Consider the following 21,223-nt stretch of genomic DNA (forward strand, 5'->3'; position numbering starts at 1 on the left):
CTTTTACGACTCTTCGCTTCCTGTTACACTCCCATGTCCAATTTCGATATGACGGTTTTTGCTTCATGTTATTATATTTTATTTTATCATGTCTGGTCACATTCTCTTAGGAGTTTGATCTTTTCTAATGACAGACAGAAAGGGAGAGGATCCACAAGGGAGGTAGGGAGGAACTGGAAGAAGTAGAGGAAAGAAACTATAATCATGATACATTGTGTGAGGGGAAAAAAAATCTATTTTCAATTTTAAAAAATTGAAAAAAATAAAATAAAATATCAGAAAAATACTAGGTTCAGTCCCTAGCACCACAAAAGGACAGAAAGATGATGGATGGATGAAGACAATGCTAAGGATAGAAAAAAAACAGCTACAAAGTCAGGCGGTGGTGGACACCTTTAATCCCAGCACTCAAGAAGCAGAGGCAGGCGGATCTCTGTAATCTGCCAGCCAGCCTGGTCTACATAAGAGTTCCAGGAGAGCCAAGGCTACACAAAGAAACCCTGTCCTAGGCAGAGAGGGGGGAAATAAATACACACATACATATACACATATATATACACACACATATATATACACATATACACACATACATACACATATACATACACATGTATATGAACACACATACACACACATATATACACATACACACATATAAACACATACACACATATACACACATACACAAGCACACACATATATATACATACACATATATACACACACACATACACATATATATACATCCACACACATATATGCACACATATATAAACACACACACATATATACACACATACACAAACACACACATATACACACACACGCACGCATGCACACAAGAAGTTAGTTAGCACCAGTTTCTATCCAGATTCATACTCTAGGGTCAAAGGTGACAAGTGAAGGAAAGCAGAGCCATCTCAGGTTTGACACAGCAGGGAGGCAGAGAGCAATGGTGATCCCTCTGTGACACCATCTCACAAGTGAGCAACAAATCATCCTTCCAGATGAGACACAGAGCCAGCCTTCTGCTGATGGAATATAAAATGGCTTCTTTGGTTGTTTTTGTTTTTTGAGACAGGGCTTTGGAGCCTGTCCTGGAACTCACTCTGTAGACCAGGCTGGCCTCAAACTCACGAGAGCTCTGCCCGTCTCTGCCTCCCAAGTCTTGGGATTAAAGACGTGCGCCCACCAGCCTCAGTACAGGCTTCTCTCAGAGGATGAGAACCACCTGTCAGTCTTTGTTAAGGACAGTTATCGCATATCCAAGACAGGAAAGATGTTTTCAAAACCTTTCTTTTATACTCGTCTTTGTTTCCCTCCTGACTTCTGAACCCAACCTTCTGGATTTTATAGCTGCAACACTGGCCTCACACTGAACAGTACGGAGAAATAATCTCATACTGGAGCCAAATTCATCCATTTTCCCCATTGTTTCTTCAGCCTAAAGGTTGAAAGATCCATGAAGAACTGCACTTAAAGGAAATCCCACACTAGCTCAGAATTGAGAATTATAGGGGGTTATTTATTTAGGGGTAGACTCACAGATCACAGTCCTCTGCTGGAACAGGGACCAGAAACGGAATCCCGCAGCCGGAAAAGAGGCTGATGCATGCTTTGGATCAGCATAAATAGCATAAGAGGTCACGTCCAAGTGGGTGGGTAACTTAAAGGCTACTGGCTATAGGAATTCCTACAGCACCTCCTCCTTTTGTTTAAATAAGAGAGTTCTAAGCCTAACACAAAATTATATACAATAAGAACAATTATATCAAGCAAGAAACATGTGACAAATGTTTCAATAATTATCCTATCCTAATGAATTTAAGTGTTATATAATAAATAATTTGGTCAAGTCGTGAGAGGAAAGTAACTACAATGATCTAGTCTTAAACCCCATTGAAGATCCAAGAAAGAAAATAATATTACTTGAGTAAGCAGGACGTGCAATAAAGCAACTTCCAAAATGTGCAACAAATGACAGAGACAACTGGCTACCTGGGCAATCACCCAAAGTCTCATTTGCAATGTTGGAGCAACCAACTTTGGCTAAGGCCTATAGTAACTGACAGACCATCTTCAGAAGCAAGAAAATTTTCAAAACTGTCTTACCCTGTCTTGGCAAGATTTGACAGTCTTTACCTTATTTCCTTGTTTAATACCTGCTTTGTTATATGTAATTTTACTATGTGGCAATATACAGATTAATAGAAATGGGTTAAATTAAGAGTTAGCCAATAAGAAGCTAGAGCTAATGGGCCAAGCAGTGATTTAATTAATACAATTTCTGTGTGATTATTTTGGGGCTGAGCAGCCAGGAATGAACAAGTGGCCTCTCTCTCCTTGCAACAAATTGGTGCCAATGTGGAAAACTAAAATCTACTTAAAAACCTGAGAGAACTTAATTCTAAACACAAAAATACAGGGTTTAACACAGCTTCTTGCTATTTGCTGGCTACGTGCCACAGCTCCTTTAAGAGAGGTTTTCCTGACTTAGCTGTAGCAGAAAAAAAAAAAAAGCTGTGCCATTTTAAAATGCCGGCTTTCTGGGCCATGCTGCCAGTGCGACCTCTGACTCTTTTGGGAGACAGGGCATTTGGATGGGGTTTGTAAGCAACGTGCTATGGCTTGCTTGGTGGCAACAAGGATCAGCTGTGTGCCTGGAAGTGGGATGGCATGCTAGACTGGGTGGGATAGCAGGAAGTACCATATATAACATAGTAATGGTGCAGCTTAAGTTTTTAAAAAGCACTTAGCATTTTAAGAAGTGCTCCTGGACAGTAAAGAATTACAGATTCACAATAGGAAAGATTCAGACATAAAAAGACCTCTAAATGGGTCACAGTGTTGGATAAATGTATGTAGGCTTGGGAGAGAGAAGAAAAAGAATATAGATAGTTATAAAAAGAAGTAAAAGGTTTCTTAAAAAAAAGTTTTTAAAGAGACAGAGTACAGACTTCATAGATTAAAAGGAGTAAAGAAAAATAAGCCATGTAAAGATGGACTATATGCAGAGAGTCTGGATTATGTATATTATTGTGTTTTCTTTGAATTTTTTGACTGTGAAGGAGCTAAATACAGAGAGAAATTTCATTGTATGGGCTGCTAAGCTAAACCAGCATATATATAATAAAGGTATCTTGACTTCAAAGTTTGAGTCTATGGATATGTTGCTTTGGAAAAGAGGTTCTTCTTTTGTCTCCACAGAGGATGAGACCCTGTGGATGCATTCTAGGCTAATATGGTTTGATGGACCATGACACCCTGAAAGATTGCTGAGAACACCCTCCAAAAAATTACTTTGCCCAACTGCTGACTGAGATGAACCTAGCACACAGGATACACCATAAAAGACCTGATTAACAACACCCCCCAAACAGCAGGAAGCAATATGAACAGACCTACGCCCATATTCCCAAATATTGTTTATAACTGTTTGTTTATATTTAAAAGGGAAATGTTATAGAGATTTGCATTGGTATGGATCTTGGTTTATTGGTTCAAATTTAAGGTCAATTTTGTTATATGTATATTTCTGCTCTTGATTGAGGTATTGTGATTATGTAGTTTATTTAAAAATGTAATGTATAATGAAGAAATATAGGTAGAGAGTCATCTATAATAATCAAGCTTGTAGTCATGCTAGTTAGATTTTTTTAGATGTATAGAGATATATTCAGTTAGATAGATATTCTTCAAATCTTTCAGAGACCTTCAGAATATAGCATTTAAAATGTTTTAAGAACTTAGGACTTTTCATGATAGTGAGACACATCTGCTCCTGGCAGCACCAATAACTTCAAGAGGAAGATGGGCACTGAAGAGGCTCCTTATGGAGTTTGATAGCTATTTGGGCAAGAAACTGCTCTTGCTTGGATTGCTTCATGAACTGGAGATGCAGTACTCATAGAGAGATGACTGCTGAACTTGCCTAAAAGTGAGATGGTCCTTCAGGGTTACTCCTACATGAAAGAGTCTGTCAGACGTTCTGCAGGACACAGAAGAAAGTGACTAAGAAACTGTCAATATAGGCGGAACTGTCTTTGAAATTTCCTGCTTCATGGAAAAGTCTGCCGGACATTATGGGCCAGTAGGCTGAAGATGGATGCCCCAACGATACAAAAGAACTTTGGGTGACTGTCCAGGCAGTGAGATGTTTCTGTCAATTCTAGAGTTTTGGAAGTTGCTTACAAGGTACTTCCTGTTTACTTAGGTAATAGTATATCCTTCTGGAGTCTTTGATGGAGTTGAAGAATTTATAGTTATAGTTCTCCTTAGTTATGATAAAAGATAAAGTAGATATAAATAACTGCAATTCTTGCTTGATAACTGTTTTGTTACATGTAATGTTGCTATGTTAAAGTTAAAGCCTTCCTTTTTGTTTAAATAGAAAAAGGGGAAATGGTCTGGGAGGTTCTTCTGTCTGTGTGTTGCTTTTATTGGTTAATGAATAAAGAACTGCGTTGAGCCTATGGCAGGGAAGAACAGAACTAGACAGGAAAAACTGGACTGAATGCTGGGAGGAGGAGGCAGAGTCAGAGAGAAGCCAAGAAGCCACTGGAGACAGATGCTGAAAACTTTACCTGGTAAGCCACAGTCACGTGGCGATATACAGATTAATAGAAATGGGTTAATATAAGAGTTATCCAATAAGAAGCTAGAGCTAACTGGCCAAGCAGTGATTTAATTAATACAGTTACTGTGTGATTATTTCACATCTAAGCTAGCCTTTGGAAACAAAGCCTCAATCTATAACTCTGGTTGACCTAGAGCTCAGTGTGTAGAGAAGGTTGGCCTTGAATTCAGGAGCCATCCTCCCGACTCTCTTCCAAACGCTTGGGTCATGGAAACCCAGTGCCACCCCCTAGCTCAAAGTCACTTTTACAGCATAGTTTTAAATATCACCACTAGTAATGGCTAATACAGTCCTATAAGCCCAAGAACTGAATTGTTTAAAAATGTGTTACCCCAACTTGCTAAGAAAGGGAGGCAGAGATGGCCCTTCTCTATTGCTATGGGATATCTGTGAGAAGACTTAGAAAAAGAAACAAGTGGCTGTTTCTAGTCCTTCCCTCTTCCAGTTACAGCTTCACAGGGGGCTCTGGCATGCATAAAGGACACACGCAGGGCAAGATCACACAGATATCACATCCACAATCCATTCCAGAAGCATTCAATCCTGTAGGGAATGTGGGGCAGAGGGCTGGCTCTTTCAGAGAACCTGGATTCAGTCCCCAGCACCCACATGGCAGCTTACAGCTAACAGAAACTTCAGTTCCAGGGCATCTGACTCCCTCTCCTGGCTTCCATGTCCACATGCACACACAGCATACATTCACAGAGATATACACATACATGTAAATAAAAATTTTTAAGCGTAAAATGCTAGGAAGTAGAACCTTGAGTAGAAAATTGAGAGATGGGTAAGTATTATTAGAAATGGATAAAACTTCCTTCCTTCTCCTGCCAGAATGGCAGACGGAAGAACAGTGACATCCGAAGGAAGTAGGAGAGGGAAGAAGTTACACTGGGAAATGCAGACTTAACAGACTTTAAGTTGGGCCTTAAGCTAAAAGTAGAAGACAGAAGGAGACTCTTGTATTACACATGATGTGTCCAGCTTTCCAACAGACTAGGCCGGAAGCGCTGCCCAGCACCAAGCTAGGCACGTGCAGCACACACAGAGCATAGCTGGAAGTGACGCGAAAAGCTCTTTCACTGTGGGACCCACAGAAGTGGGGCTGTCCACCCTGACTAAAGGTCAGAGAGTTCAGAAGTATTCTTGCTCCTTCAAGGTTATGACAGGAGGTTTGACTGCCAGGATGCTCTAATCTAGGGTGTGGTTACTTGATGCTTTGGGCACTGAGAAAGTGATTACTTTGCTCTTTGTATTTTGGTAAAGTCTTCTGCCTTCCCCCCCTTTCTGAATTGCAGAAACAAACACAAGGGCAATCTGAGTGTTTACTGGATGCCCTCCCGATTTTATTAGCTGTCTCTTGTCTCTTTCTTTCTTTCTTTTTTTTTATTTTTGAGACAGGGTTTCTCTGTAGTTTTTGGTGCCTGTCCTGGAACTAGTTCTTGTAGACCAGGCTGGCCTCGAACTCATAGAGATCCGCCTGCCTCTGCCTCCCGAGTGCTGAGATTAAAGGCGTGCGCCACCACCGCCCGGCCTCTTGTCTCTTTCTTAATCCTCACGCTTCCCTCCACGCAAAGACAAATAAGCTGGCCAGGACCTGGTAGTATCTTGAATTTTGCATCCAAATGGATGAAATTAGAAAACACTATCCTGAGTGAGGTAACCCAGACCCAAAAATATGAATATGGTATGTACTCACTCATTAGTGGATTTTAGCCATAAACAAGGAGCATCGAGCATATAGTTCATGATCCTAGAGAAACTAAATAATAAGGTGAACCCCCCCAAAAAAAACCATATAGACCTACCTGGACTGGGAGTGAACGAGCATGGGAACAACCTACATTCTTTACTATGCCACCACTAAATTTATTCTTCAAAGGGTTCAGAAACAAGGCTGCAGAACTTGCACAGGGACTGGAAGATTCAGGTCAATTAAATTAACACAGGCCTACTCACATCAATTCCCCCAACACCACCACTTCTTTTTATGTAAAGCATTAGATTACAAACGGTAAAGGTTCATTAGGCAAAAACCCCATCATGTCTTCCCCAGAGTGACTACTAACCAGTCAGGATCACTCTCTTCTCACAAGGGAGGCTGAAGAGAGCGGCAGCTGTCTTAATGCTGCTGTTCTTCAAACGATGCCCCTCATCACAGATCAGAAGGTCAAACCTTACAGTCTTAATCAGGTCTAGGGAGCGAAGTAACATTTCATAACTGATGACAAGAACAGAATAAAATGTAGAATTGATGAATTCTTCAACTTTATGATCCTAAAGAGAGAGAAATAATATTTAATAAACCATAAAGAGAAACTATAAAATCAAATCTAAGGAGCATATTTGCCAAACAGTAATCAAAGACAGAATTTATTAGCTTGCCCTGTCTTTTCCCACTGGACCATGTCAAGATGGTTTCAACAACAGGGAGTCCCAGCTGTTGACTCAACAAAGTCATTTTGTTTCTTTTCCTCCTTCCTAGTGCTCCTGGGTTTTCTCCTCTATAATTCCTTTAGATCCCATGAACAAGGGACCTGACTGATGAACATCCTAAGTCAAAGGATCAAAACTACCCATGAGTAACAGAACCTCCTTGACACCAACAAAGCCCCACACAGCTGACCCTAACATAACAGTCAACTGGACCAGCCAGCCCAGGGAGACCCTGATGCTACCACAAAAAGCCTCCCTTCTCCCTGGCTTCGCTGGAAAAGCCCTCTGGCTCACACGATGGAGAGAGGAAGGTCTGCTCTGTCCTCCTTTAGGACCAGCATGTGACCCCATCCGAGGCCCCCATCCTTACGACTGAATCTAAGTCCTAACCAACTCCCCAAGGCCCCACTCCTAAAAGCATCACAAGCTCCTGGATGACTTCCCAAGGCTGACTTACAATACTTTGATTTGAAATGGTAATCATAACAAAAAAAGATATTAATAAAACCATTCTGTTTTCTCAGTATTCAATAAAACAAATGAAACATTCAACATTTTCCTGTAAATGGATTTAGGAAGAAGACAGACTACATACAGAGCTAGCAGGCAGCCTCTGTCAGGCTCCCGTCTCGGGTACTGACAGGCTCCTCCTGGTCCCTGTCTGGGAACCTAGAGCAGGCAGCCTCTGTCAGGCTCCCGTCTCAGGTACTGACAGGCTCCTCCTGGTCCCTGTCTGGGAAACAGAGCTAGCAGGCAGCCTCTGTCAGGCTCCCGTCAGATACTGACAGGCTCCTCCTGGGTCCCTGTCTGGGAACCTAGAGCAAGCAGCCTACACCGCCAGGGCCTCTCAACTGGAGAGTGTCTACTGAGTCTACATCAAAGGGGTGTCCACACTGCCCCCCATACTCTCCCTGCCTCCTGGTCATGTGTCCATATTGCCCCCATCCCGAAAAGGTATGTGAAGAGACTCCCTCTTCTGTCACTGCCATGCTATGGCTCTGGGCTGTTGCCCCTGTTGTTTGGGAACAGTATTTTTAGGTGTGACTTTGGTTTATGCTGCATTTGTTTAAGCCTGTGAAGCTGTGATTCTCTGCCTGTCTAAAACACCTGATGGTCTAACAAAGATATGAATGGCCAATGGCAAGGCAGGCGCATGGATAGGCAGGGCTGGCAGGCAGAGAGAATAAATAGAGGGAGGAAACTGAGAGAGAAAAGCAAAGGAGCAAGGAATGAGAACAAGGGGAGGATGCATCAGGGGCCAGGCACCCAGCCAGCCATGGAGCGCGAAAGTAAGATCACAGAAGTAAGGAAAGGGAAAAGCCCAGAGGCGAAAGGCAGAAGAATTTAAGAAAAGCTGGCAAGGTCATAACTAAGAATAAGCCTCCGTGTGTGATTTATTTGGGAGCTGGGTGGAGAGCACCCTAAAAAAGTCAAAAGAGTAAAGAGCAAGCAATAAGTGAGACAACAACACCTGTCTCGCTGTCCAGGTCATTAGTAACTCTCCTAGGAGACTCCACAGTGCCAGTAATCCAGCTCGGCGACCTCTTAAACCATGAAGCTCATGTGTTTCAAGCACTTTTAATGTAAACTAGGCTAAACTATGATGAAGAAAACATTATATGAATACTGTGTGTGTGTGTGTGTGTGTGTAGTCTGGGTCCTCCCGACTGACCTTCACAGTTCTGGGACTACAGACGTGTCCAGCTGCATTTCCAACTCACGACATTACATCATCACACTGCAGGAAGATGGGCACTTACACACTGCAGTCGGCACTTACATGTGAGTCTGTGGAACCAAAGGCCACCATGGCCATAACAACCCGAAACCAAAACTCCATTTCTGGGCAAGGGACTTGTGGAATTATACACACTCCAAAGCTAAAAGTTGAATTGCTGACTTACAAAACTGGCTATTCTAAGAACGGCTAGGGCTTAACCCTTTAAAATTCCATCTGATCAATGCGGAATATCTTGATCACTATTTTAAGAACAGCTAGCGCTTAACCCTTTAAAAACCCCACCTGATCAACGGTGAATATCTTGATCCTCTCACTTCCCAGCCATTTCTGAAATTCTTTCCTCCAATTAGTCACCAAGCTTCCAGGGGCAACAATAAGCGTCTTCTTTATGACTGGCTTGCCTCCATACGGCCCTTGGCACTGTAGGGTCCAGATGAGCGAGATGCATTGCAGAGTTTTTCCTAAGCCCATCTCATCAGCGAGAATGGCACCACATCTGCCATGCGCTCTGTTAGGGATGATACTTTCTTGAGTCACAAAGGGAAAATATTTCATGCCCTGATATCATCAAGAACAGGAACCTGGTAGTAAGGACTCTGGAGATTAGTTTAGTGTTTCATCTAGCTAATTAAAACCTATCAGTTTTGAATCTTTGACAATTATAACTGTTATATATTGTGAACTAATTACCAAAACATGTTTCTCATCACTAACATTTGAACACATTTTTAATCAATTTCAGTATTAGACATCAAAACAATTCAAAATATATTGAAACTTTAGTCAGCAAGATCTGAGCTGAAATTGTGTAGAATAGATTCTACAATAAGAACTTATCACTCTCTGACAGACAATGAAGTCCTCAATCAAAACAACTTAGGTAACAGTCTGACATCTTACAGTTAATATAACTTAAAATGAAGTCATTAGAAGTATTTCCCAAATCATACATCTTATGCTTTATGCTTTATATCTTAACTCTTAGATAGCTACATGACACTTAAAAGCTACAATGACCAACAGAATTAAGTTTATTATTAAAAATACACATATAATTTGTTAAATTGTATTCTGTTAGAAATTAGGGCTAACAAGCAGGGTCTGGGGAGAGGCTCCATGCGCAGCACAAATGAAAACCTAACTTCCATCTCACAGCCCATGTAAGGACCAGGCATGGTGGGACACACGTGTAATCCCACCATGTAGAAGCAGAGACAGGCAGATCCCAGGACTGACTGGCCAAGTCCAGGACAATAAGAGAGCATATCTCCAGATACAAGGTAGTGGTACCTATGAAATGACATCTGAGATTGACCTGTACATGTACAAGGCATACGAGTGTATGCACAGACACATACATACACACATACATATGAGAAACACGCATACACACACATACATATGCACAAACATATACACATATAGACAAACACACATGCACACATACACATACAGACATGCACACAGACATATGCACAAACATAAACATACACACATACATGTGCACGCGTGCGCACAGACATACACACAAAGAGCTTCAGGAGTCACTTTCTGTCGGCTGTGTACTGAAGCTCCTCACAAGTAAGGCCTGAAAGGAAGGAAGACACATTAGTGCAGGCTTGACTATTCCTTCCTTCAGAACTCAGCCATGAACATCCTCCAGATTACTTATGTTCCTGCAAGGTTCTTCCCCACAAGCACACTTTCTCTTCGTGAGCAGAGAAGTATAAAGAGCGTGGATAAGTTTGGAATTAGATCTGTAAGGAGCAGTTCAGTGTGAAAGTGAGGGTTATGACAGCCCTGGTGAGGCTGTACAAGAACGCACAAAGCCCTGGATTCAATCCCCAGCATAAAAGTGTGTGTGTGTGTGTGTGTGTGTGTGTATAAACATACAGTAGATGTACATTTGTTTGTTTGTTTGTTTGGGGGTTGAGAGAGGGTTCCTCTGTGGAGCCCTGGCTGTCGTGGAACTCACTCTGTAGACCAATCTGGCCACAAACTCAGAGATCCACCTGTCTCTGCCTCCCAAGCGCTGGGATCAAAGGCGTGCACCACCACCGCCTGGCTCATGTACATGTATTTATATTACAGGTACATCTTAGAGGCCATATGGTTTAGAGAAAAGAACTTTCAACCTAAAGGCTGATCATTTGCACTCCGTATGTAACGTGGCCTCTTACTAGCCATGTAACTGGGAAAGTGGATCTCTCTATTCTTATCACTGTCCATAGAATGAACCTGGTACTTTTCCTACCTAACTTACAGGGTTTTCATGAGCAACAAGTGAAATAATATTTATAAAAAGACTAAAATAAATGGATGATGTGGGGGTGGGGCTACTTAAGGTCCTTGCTCCTGAATTCCTACTTCTCAGCAGGACATCCTGCACATGGCTTCCATCAAAAACCACTGTGGAAAAATGCAAGCATTTAGTACAAGTTGCTTTTCCTGCTGGCTAACATTTATGGTGCAGACTTGAGGTTCATTCTATCAGCTTCTTCTCCAAACACCACTTATTCTCCTACCTCATTCCCATCACACACTCATAGAGGAAGATGACTCCATCTCTCTGATGTGACCGGAGGTGACGAACAAGGTGAGGGTCTACCACCACATCCACAAGAGGAGAGCAGTTTCTATTGAACAGCCGCTGGTGATTCTGGTCTGGTTGCGGCATCACTAGGGCATCTTAAAAAGAAGGCCAAAGCATAAAGGTAATTATCACTTTCAGCAATAACATTAACTCATTCCCATCACTTCTACACCAGAACAGCTTGTCATTGTGATATGGTGAAGTGTGTGTGTGTGTGTGTGTGTGTGTGTGTGTGTGTGTGTGTGGACTAAGAATGGATCCTAGCACTCTAGAGGCAGAAAGAAGAGAGGGAGTTCTAGCCAAAAGAGGAAAAACAGAAGGAAAAGAAGAGGAGGCGAGGGGAGGGGAGAGGAAGTTTTGAACATTATATTCTCTGACGCACCACAGACATTGAAATTCACTTTTGTCTGATCAGTAAGTACAATATCCTATCTTTCAGAGAACAAAGAGCCACTCCCATTTGAAGGCATGGGTAAGAATTTGACAAGATGCACTTGCCAGTGTTCACAGATTCTGCAAAGACTTCCTAAGCTGCCTTTATCTTAAGGTCTGTACACACCAGCAGAGACCATCACTTCTAACAATATTAATCAGAACTGAGAGAGAATTACAATTTTCCCATTGATTTAAGCATTATTATTGGCTTAAAGTTAACTATTACACTCATGAATGTCAAATTCATAAGCTTTTGCAAAGCAGCATGAATTAACCAACAAATGATAACCTAATTCTTTAGAAACAGGTGGTGCACGCCTTTAATCCCAGCACTCGGGAGGCAGAGGCAGGCGGATCTCTGTGAGTTCGAGGCCAGCCTAGTCTACAAGAGCTAGTTCCAGGACAGGCTCCAAAGCTACAGAGAAACCCTATCTCAAAAAAATAAAAAATTTAAAAAAAAAAAAAAGGAAACTGGTAACACCATTTAGAGGATTCACTCAAATACCCTCCAAAGACAAAATCAAACATAACAAGATAACTGACAATTGACAATTCTGAAGATAATTAATCCATCAAAGTTGGTTTTGGAGTCTATTTGCATGTTAGCAACATAGCTAAAATTTAATTCAATCCAGGAAATAAACAAGAAAGAAAAAGGGAAGAACAAAGGGATGAGAAAGGGAGGGAAAATAGATTCCAGTTCATTGAATAAACATCTACTGCATGTAGGATTAGCCATGATCAGAGAGCTCAGCTCAGTTCACAGTTAGCAATGACCCATTCAATTCATCCCGATAGATTTCTTTTTAAAATAGCCATTTTGTGTTCTGCCACATTATCAGTATATAAGCATTGGTGGATGCTTTCTTCTATAGCCTGAGAACTCTCCCTCCTAATTCAAAGGTTAAAATCATAATGACGGCTGTATTGCAGGAACTGATGGCCCTAGACATGATCAGAGAAACCCAACAAGGATCCGGTTGTGGTAAACACCATGACCAAAAGCAACCTTGGGGGGAAGGGGTTTATTTTATCTTACAGCTTATGAGTCCATCACTGAGGGAAGCCAGGGCAGAAGTCTGGAGGCAGGAAGAGAAGCAGAGGCCACCAAGGAGCACTGCTAACCGGCTTGTCACCATGGCTTGCTTGTTCAGCCTGATTTCTCATAGCATACAGAAGCACCAGCCCAGGGGTAGCACTACCCACAAGGGCTGGGCCCTCCCACATCAGTAGCCAATGGAAAAATTAAAAATGTATTACAGACTTGCCCACAGGCCAGTCTTACAGAGGCATCTTCTCCATTGTGGTTCCCTCCTCTCAGAAACTCTAGCTGTGTCAAGTTGATACGAAAACTCGTTAGCACACTGCCTAATGTTCACAGAGAAATGCTGGTTCTGTGCTGGTGGCCATGACAGAGCAGCAGGTGGCACCTGAGCTTCAGGAGTGTGACCCACCGGAAAGCAAGACATTGAGGGATGAATCTCTGATAGGCAAGGTCCCAAGGGCTTCAGCTCTGCTGTGCCGTTACATGTTTGCTGCTGCCATTTTTCTCTGGCATCTGGAATGGTGTGAGTGGGTGTGGGGATCCCACTGCCTCTCATGTAGCGTGATCATCTTGTGAAAATATCCCATCCTACTGGGCATTTTTATCTCTGGATTATTATGAAAATGATTTCTTCCTAAGCTGTACTGTTTAACTGAAGCAATGACTTTATACAATAGTGTTAGTTTAAATAGAACTTTGATGTAAGGGTTTTTAACAAATGTAGTAAGGGATTATGATAGAGGTTAGTTTAGTGGGAAAATTGATACAGGTAAAGGCAGGGTATGGTGATGTTCCCACTCCTGATAAAGCAGGGGCTGCAGAGGGGGAGTGTCACGCAGCTAGGACTTACGAGTTTCTCTTGAGGACTCATACAGACTATGATCTAGGTTAACGGTCAAAAGCAATGAGTACGGGGTTAGCTCAGGTTCTCTCTGATACTGGGAGATGTGTTTATGGGTTTGGGGGTACATCACAGCTAAAACAGACCTTTAATATTTCATGTAACGAGGAAACAAAGAACTGGGTTGCTGGTTAAGGTAACTGAATGGGACTCTAAAATATGAAAGGTAAAACTAGTAACCTGCTTTTCTGGCGATTATAGAAACTGCTGTCTGTGTAAACAGTTATGGCTGGAAGGCTCCTCTACGAGAAGTCTAAAAAGATAAATGCTTAATCATATGTGGGTTCTTGGGAATAATTTGTTTTAAACGAGTAACATGTAAAATGTTTAATCATGTAAAGAAAATGGGAAACATGTTGTTTTACTTGAATTCACTGTAATCATTTGCTGTGGAATTCCCTTCTGTATGCTGTGAATACCACTGGTTAATTAAAAAAGAAAACTGCTTTGAGCCTATAGCAGAGCAGGGCAGAACAGAGCTAGGCGGGGAAAACTGAACTGAATGCTGGGAGAAAGAAAGGAGAGTCAAGGAGAAGCCATGGAGCCCCTCCAGAGGCAGACACCAGAACTTGCTGGTAAGCCACAGCCTCGTGGCGATACACAGATTAACAGAAATGGGTTAAATTAAGATGTAAGGGTTAGCCAATAAGAAGTTAGAGCTAATGGGTGATTTAACTAATACAGTTTCTTTGTGGTTATTTGGGGGCTGAGCAGCTGGGAACACACAAGCGACCCTCCCACAACAATCATTCACTTAAAAAATAGTGTGTAACCACATTGTGATTTTTATATTGCGATATAAGCTGTAAGGGAAAAAGATAAAGACACAGAAAAGGAAGACACCAGGAGATAGTGACAAGGACATCGTCAGGAAAGCAGAAGGGAAACATCAGGGTGGAAGAATGGAACAAAAAAGAATAGAGTAGAACAAGGACAGAAAGAATAATAAAATAAAGGAGATTTTATCCCTCAGCAAAGAAGTCTGCCTTTCTCGCTGACTCAGCATTGTCCCCAGTCTCTGTGACCTGCAGAAGCCCAGACCCTCCATAGTTTTGTGTCCTTAACGACACAGCAACTCCAGACTACTTGTACTGTGGAGACCCCAGCCAATCCCTACCACAGGAGCACAGGTCCTCTTCTCCAGTCAGTGGATGAACAAAGAATTCTGTGGTCTCTCACAGGAAGGAACTACACTCCGTCCTCAGCAGAAAAAGTGGAGCTGAGATTGGACAGGGCAGAGCGAAGTCAGGAAGGCCTTACCCTGAAGCTACAAAATTAGCATGTGAGATACGCCTGCTGGCCAGAGGAAGGCTGGGATTCCCAGACACAGACCTGAGAGGAGAGCTCTTCTAGCTCGGTGTAAACTACCTGCAACAGGAAGCATCCTGAGGACGCACAAAGCATGCCAAGGAGCTGAAGAGCCCGTGATGCTGGACTACAAAAGCATCCATCCAGTGTGCAGCGTGGCACAGAGCATCTGACCTGTCCTCCTCTCCTTGGAAGTGCACGATTTACTAGTAAACTGTCTCTGCTGCAGCTATGCCCCCGCTCAGTGCTTCGTTCCAGGAGACAAGAACCTGGACATCCCTACAGAGGCACACCAAATGCCGAGATCAGCATACGTCACAGGGATTACAGATGTATGCACTAAATAACTCCCAAAGGTATTTGACTTCAGCAAACAACTCCCAAAGTATTTTATTTCAGCACTATTCTTTATGTCAAAAGGCATATCTGAATATAATCTTCACCTGCAATTTTCAATTCCCCCCCCCAACCTCCACTGTGGGATTCTCCTCTGTATGCTGTGCTGTGAATACCACTGGCTAATAAAGAAGCTGCTTTGGGCCTATTGCAGTGCAGAATGGGGCAAGGCAGGAATTCCAAGCAACAAGATATACAGAGAATAGGCGGAGTCAAGGAGAAGCCGCGTAGCTGAGGAGACAGACACTGGACGCCACACGATACACAGATTAATAGAAATGGGTTAATTTAAGATATAAGAGCTAGGTAGAAATGTGCATAAGCTAATAGGTCAAGCAGTGTTTTAATTAATACAGTTTCTGTGTGCTTATTTAGGATCTGGGCAGCCAGGAATGAACAAGCAGCCTCCACCTACACCCCCCGCCCCAAAGACAGGGTTTCTCTGTAGAATAGCTCTGCTGTCCTGGGACTCTGTAGATAAGGCTGGCCTTGAAATCACAGAAAGCCACCTGTCTCTGAGTACTGGGATTAAAGGTTTGCACCACCACTGTCCAGCTCAAAAAAAAAATTGTTTTAAATTTTGTATATGTATGTGTGTAGGTATGTGCATGCTGTGGAACGGATATGAGGCCAGGGAACAGCTTGGGCGAGCTGGTTCTCTCCTTCCACCACATGGGTTCCAAGGATCATATCAGGTCATCAGACTTGGAGGCAGGTGCCTCTACCCACTAACCCATCTTTCCAGTCCCTCACCTGCAATTTTTTTGTTTTATTTAGTTTTTGGTTTTGAGACAGGTCTCAAAATATAGTTCAGACTGGCTTTCAACTAACCCAGGCCTGACCTCAACCTTTGCAAATTTTAAAACAAAACTTAAACACAATTCGCATGACAAAATCTCTGGACAATGAACACAGAAGGCTCAGGTTATCTTTGAAGTCTTACTTGGTGTGTGAGGGTCGTGGCGGGGCTTGCAGTCATTCCATCTGTTTTCCTTTGACTGACCGGACTGGCACACACTTTTGAAAGGGGTGGAAAAGCATTGCCTGGCAGCCTGGGAACTTGGGGCTGCGGGGCTTCCACATCCACGCTGAAAACACTTGCCGCTGCGGAAGTCATCGGAAGACACGGGACCCAGGATTTCCACTTCCTTCCCTCCAACCACCAGTATTTGGCCCTCTTCTATGTTTTCGGGGTCTTTGAATTTATATCCGATGCCTATAAGAAAGAAAAATTAATTGAACTGACATTCTAAGAAAACTTAGTAATAAAATAGTCAACTGCCCATGACCATATAGAATAAACACTGTATTGTGCATACAAATTACACTGCTTATCTCATTAGCCGGAAACACAATGTATTATTCTGATTTAAGAACAAACAAGGGACAGAAGATAATTCACAATGATAGATAAGCAAGCCTGATGACTCTAGCTCAGTTCACAGAACCACACAGAACACCAGATGTGTGTTCATAAGAGGGCTGCCCTGTGTGGGTGCTGGAAACTGACTCAGGTCCAAGAGAAGAGCAATGTGGACTCTCAACCAATAACACTCTCTCCAGCTCACTCCCAGCATTCTTATGGTAAGACAGGAGACTGGCCCAGAACACATGGACTCCCAAAAGTTGTCTTCTTACCTCCCTCCACGCATACTCCATTCTGAATGTCCTCCCCTTCTCTCCCCCTTTCTCTCTTCTCTGTCTATCTGTCTCTTTCTCTCTCTCTGTCCCCCCCACACACACACACAATGAATGGATAAATAAGTTTTGAAGGAAGTACTTAAGAAATTAACACACTGGGGAAAAGCTAAGAACACAGCTCACCAGGCTGCGCAGACCGTCCTGTGAGGGAACTGTAAACATAGCACGGCATCCCTATTTCTACAAAGGAAGAACTGGAAAAGTGAAAGACAATGGCCCTCCCACAGCCAGTGCCGTGCTGGCCTTACCGGGAGCCGCATGTGCTCCACGCCAACTTCTACCTTTGGAAAACTAAAAAAGAAAGCAACTAGGGAAGTGTTTGGCCGGGTGGTGGTGACACACATATTTAATCCCAGCACTTGGGAGACAGAGGCAGGAGGATCTCTGTGAGTTCCAGGCCTGTCTGATACAGATAACAAGTTCTGGGACAACTAGGGAAGGACCCAAGGCACAATACCAGAACTTCACAGTGAAATCCTGTCTTAGTGGGAGGAAGTGTTTGTTCAAATTATTAATAAACCTATGGAAAATTATTTATTTTTTCCATGTATAAGGTGCTGAATAACACAGATGTGTCTGCTTAAAATGAAGTCATTAATTAGATAAATGAGATTTTTGATCCCTATGATTACCTATCAGTTGTATTAAACTATTAAATGCACTACAAGGGAAAGGGATTGTGCATGCTGCAAGTGGTTTAGAGTTTCTTTGGGTTAGGTGGGTTTAGGGGTTGGTTTTTGTTTTTGAGACAGGGTCTCATTAAGTAGCCCAGGCTGACACTCTGTTGATACCCATGGAAGACCTGCCCCTTTCTGAACAAAAACACAGGAGTAAATTGGGGGTAGGGGGTAGATGAGGGATGAGAGGAAAAGAGAAGGGGGAAACTGCAGTCAGGATGTAAAATTTATTAATTAATTACTAATTAATTAATTAATTAGTAAAAAGAAACCCAGGCTGCACACAGAGCTTACCCGGAAGCTAGATTAGATGTTCATCATTTATATATATATATATATATATATATATATATATATATATATATATATGTGTGTGTGTGTGTGTGTGTGTGTGTGTGTAAATTTACATATATATATATATATATATATAAATAATCATAGCATACATAAAGGTATGTGCTCACCTCTGAATATTTACCAGCACAGTAGCTGGCACACGAGCTGAAAGCAAACAAGCCATAAACCATATTTTACGTGAGCGAATGAAATTACACAACAGATTTTACAATTTGGCCAAACTCTAACTGAATAAGAGAGGAGAATCCAAACTCTCCAGTGTGGAGCGTCTGCACTAGGAGGAGCTCCTCGGGAGTGCTGTGCAGCACAAACTACGGCACCATCCAGTCCGCTGTGTGCATCTGGTCAGGTCTAACCATGACAAACTGCTGAATCTCAGAAGAGCACCAAGACGGCCGCAGCCCGTTGGCGCCTGTCAGACAATATTAAACGTAGGACGGAATTTGCACAAATGAGCTGGCATAGCTCACAACAGCACTGGGTTCACTATCATGAAGAATATGATGTAGCACACATAGTTGAGGCACAATATTCAATAGCACCCCAATCTGTCCCTTTATAAAACCCAACTGTGTTTCAACGCACAGCCACAAACAGACACTAATTTCAGACCAGATCATAAGACAGGTAATAGACCACAATACCTCTTCCGATATCTTTGCCTTCCAAATCTTTCAGAGTGAAGGACCTCCCTTTTACAATAAGAATAGCATCGCCTTCCCATTTTTTGTGCTTTTTCTTCGAAGCTTTACACCAAACAACACTGAAATATTTAAGGAAGCTACTAGGTTCTTCTTCTTGTGCCTTGGACTCAATAATTTCTTCAGAGGCCGAATGAACTGAAATAAAAAATAAATTTAAAACATTATCATTGAGGATGACTTTAACAGTTAAGCATTAAGATCATTCAATGAAAAGTAAATAGGCACCGAAGGCATGGCAGTGTATTCCACCAGTAATCCCAGAGTGCTGGAGGGAGAGACGAGAGGATCAGCTCAGGGTCATCCTCTGCGTCCTAGTGAGGCAACCTGGGCTACATCAGACTCTGTCTGGGACAGTGATAGATAATAACAGCAATAACCATATGCATAAGAAAATCTTAATTAACAAAGAAAGAATATGAGAGTTATTTGCAGTCAGTGTGTAAAGACACTTCTGGCCAACCCTGACAATCTGAATTTGGTCCCAGGAACCCACATGGTAGGAGAGAATGAGTTCCCCCACAATGCCAACTGATCCCAATCACAAGAGCCTCCAACACCACAAAAAAAAAAATAATAAATGCCAAAAAAAATGCTTTTTCAGTATTTGACATGGTCATTTTGGCATTTTAGAAACTGAAAGGTCCAAACACCAGGTGCAAACATTACCATGAATGCAATGTTTTATTATCCATAAGTCACATAAATTCAACTGAAATAGAGAAACACGTCACTGTAAAACCTTTGGGACTCTAGATATTAAAGCTGTTATTCCAACATTTTGTTATGAAGAAATAAATAAAATTATGTTTTAATAACTGATTTAATTAACACAAAAAGCCGAGAAAAAATAAACTTGCAGAGTTTTATGAAATTAAAAAGTTATTTTTTTTCTTCCTTCCTTCATTCATTTATTCTTTTTGGTTACTCAGGACAGGGTTTCTCTGTGTAGCCCTGGCTGTTCTAGAACCCACTCTGTAGACCAGGCTGGCCTTTAAGTCACAGAGACCCTCCTGCCTCTGCCTCTTACTGCTAGGATTAAAGGCATGCGCCACCTCCCAGCATCTTCATTTATGTTTAATTGACAAAACTTATACACATTATGCTGTACAACTTAAACATGTGTCTTGACTGGCATCTCTCCCATCTCCCACGCCATCCCTGCCTCTATCTCAACGCTGTGGCTGCCAAACACAAGTGAAACCACACAGCAGCTGCCGATGTCACGTGCACAGTGCCCTCCCTGCTCACCCATGTGACCACAGATGACAGGATCCCCTGCTTCAAAGGCTGTTCTAGTGTGGGACAACGCATCTTTTATGTCCATCTGCTGGTGGACACATGCACTGATTCCATCTTTGTAGGGATGAAGTAGGAGTATTGGAGGAAGGAGTGAAGCCAGGTTGCGTGTGACCCAGGCTGGCCTCAAACACTTCTGATCCTCTGCCTCTACCTGTCACGTGTGGGGACTATGTGCACATGCCACCACCCTTGGAGCCATGTCTTTGTCATCGTGGGAAATGCTGAAGTGAAGATGAAGTCTCTCTGGGTTTTTATGGCGTTAGGGACAGAACCAAGGCCCTTAAATCTGGAGCCAGGTGAGCACATGCTTTATCACACATGACCCAAGGAAGCCATCAGAACAAAACAACGTATACATACACACACAGGGAACACATGAGGCAGGGTATTTTATGTTGTAAAATGAACCACTTACTTAAGAGGAAAAGATCCAGGGGAAGTGCTGATACTAGGAACAAGGCAAGGATGAGCACTTGTATCCAGCACTGTCCTGACTATCCTGGCCACTGGACTAAGGCAATGGAGACATCAGAAAGGAAAAAGTAAACCACTTATCTGCACAGGCTCTAATGCTCCTGTAGCAACCTCAGCCACTCTAAAAAAAAAAAAAAAAAAAAAAAAAAAAAAAAAAAATAGAGCCAATAATTCTGCAGGATCACAGAACGGAGGACTCAGCAGGAAAAAAAAAATCATTCTTACATGCAGGAAGAAAAACAGAGAATGTCTGTGCCAGTGCTGGGGACAGAGCCCAGCCCCAGCAAGTCCAGCACTCTACCACTGAGCTCCTCCGAGCTTCGAGGCTGGCCATGAACTCACTTCATAGCCAGGAAGGCCTTCGGCAATGCTGGTTCTGCCTCAGCCTCCACACAGCAGGGTCAACACTGCCAGGCCTGACAAAAGAATAAAGTGTTTGCAATTCTATTCACAGTAGCTCAGAAAAAGGAAAGGAAAGGAGAAAGAGAGCACACACAAGAATGGGTGTGTGACCTGAAAC

At 42.5% G+C, this 21,223-nt stretch overlaps 1 protein-coding gene across 3 annotated transcripts in view; it reads right to left on the bottom strand.

Annotated features, from left to right (window-relative positions):
- Positions 1-21,223, bottom strand: part of Rad54b (RAD54 homolog B) — an 80,999-nt gene that overhangs the window by 16,209 nt on the left and 43,567 nt on the right. For all 3 annotated transcript variants that reach the window (XM_048419978.3, XM_085677005.2, XM_085677008.2), the window contains exons 4-8: positions 18,871-19,065; positions 16,435-16,707; positions 11,339-11,501; positions 9,096-9,321; positions 6,706-6,913 (exon numbers count right to left, since the gene is read on the bottom strand). In XM_048419978.3, the coding sequence (XP_048275935.3) occupies positions 6,706-6,913; positions 9,096-9,321; positions 11,339-11,501; positions 16,435-16,707; positions 18,871-19,065 (1,065 nt within the window). The remainder of the gene's footprint in view (positions 1-6,705; positions 6,914-9,095; positions 9,322-11,338; positions 11,502-16,434; positions 16,708-18,870; positions 19,066-21,223) is intronic.

Source organism: Myodes glareolus, chromosome 16 (genome assembly GCF_982192425.1).
Source record: "Myodes glareolus chromosome 16, mMyoGla1.1, whole genome shotgun sequence".
NCBI classification, from domain to species: Eukaryota; Metazoa; Chordata; class Mammalia; order Rodentia; family Cricetidae; genus Myodes; species Myodes glareolus.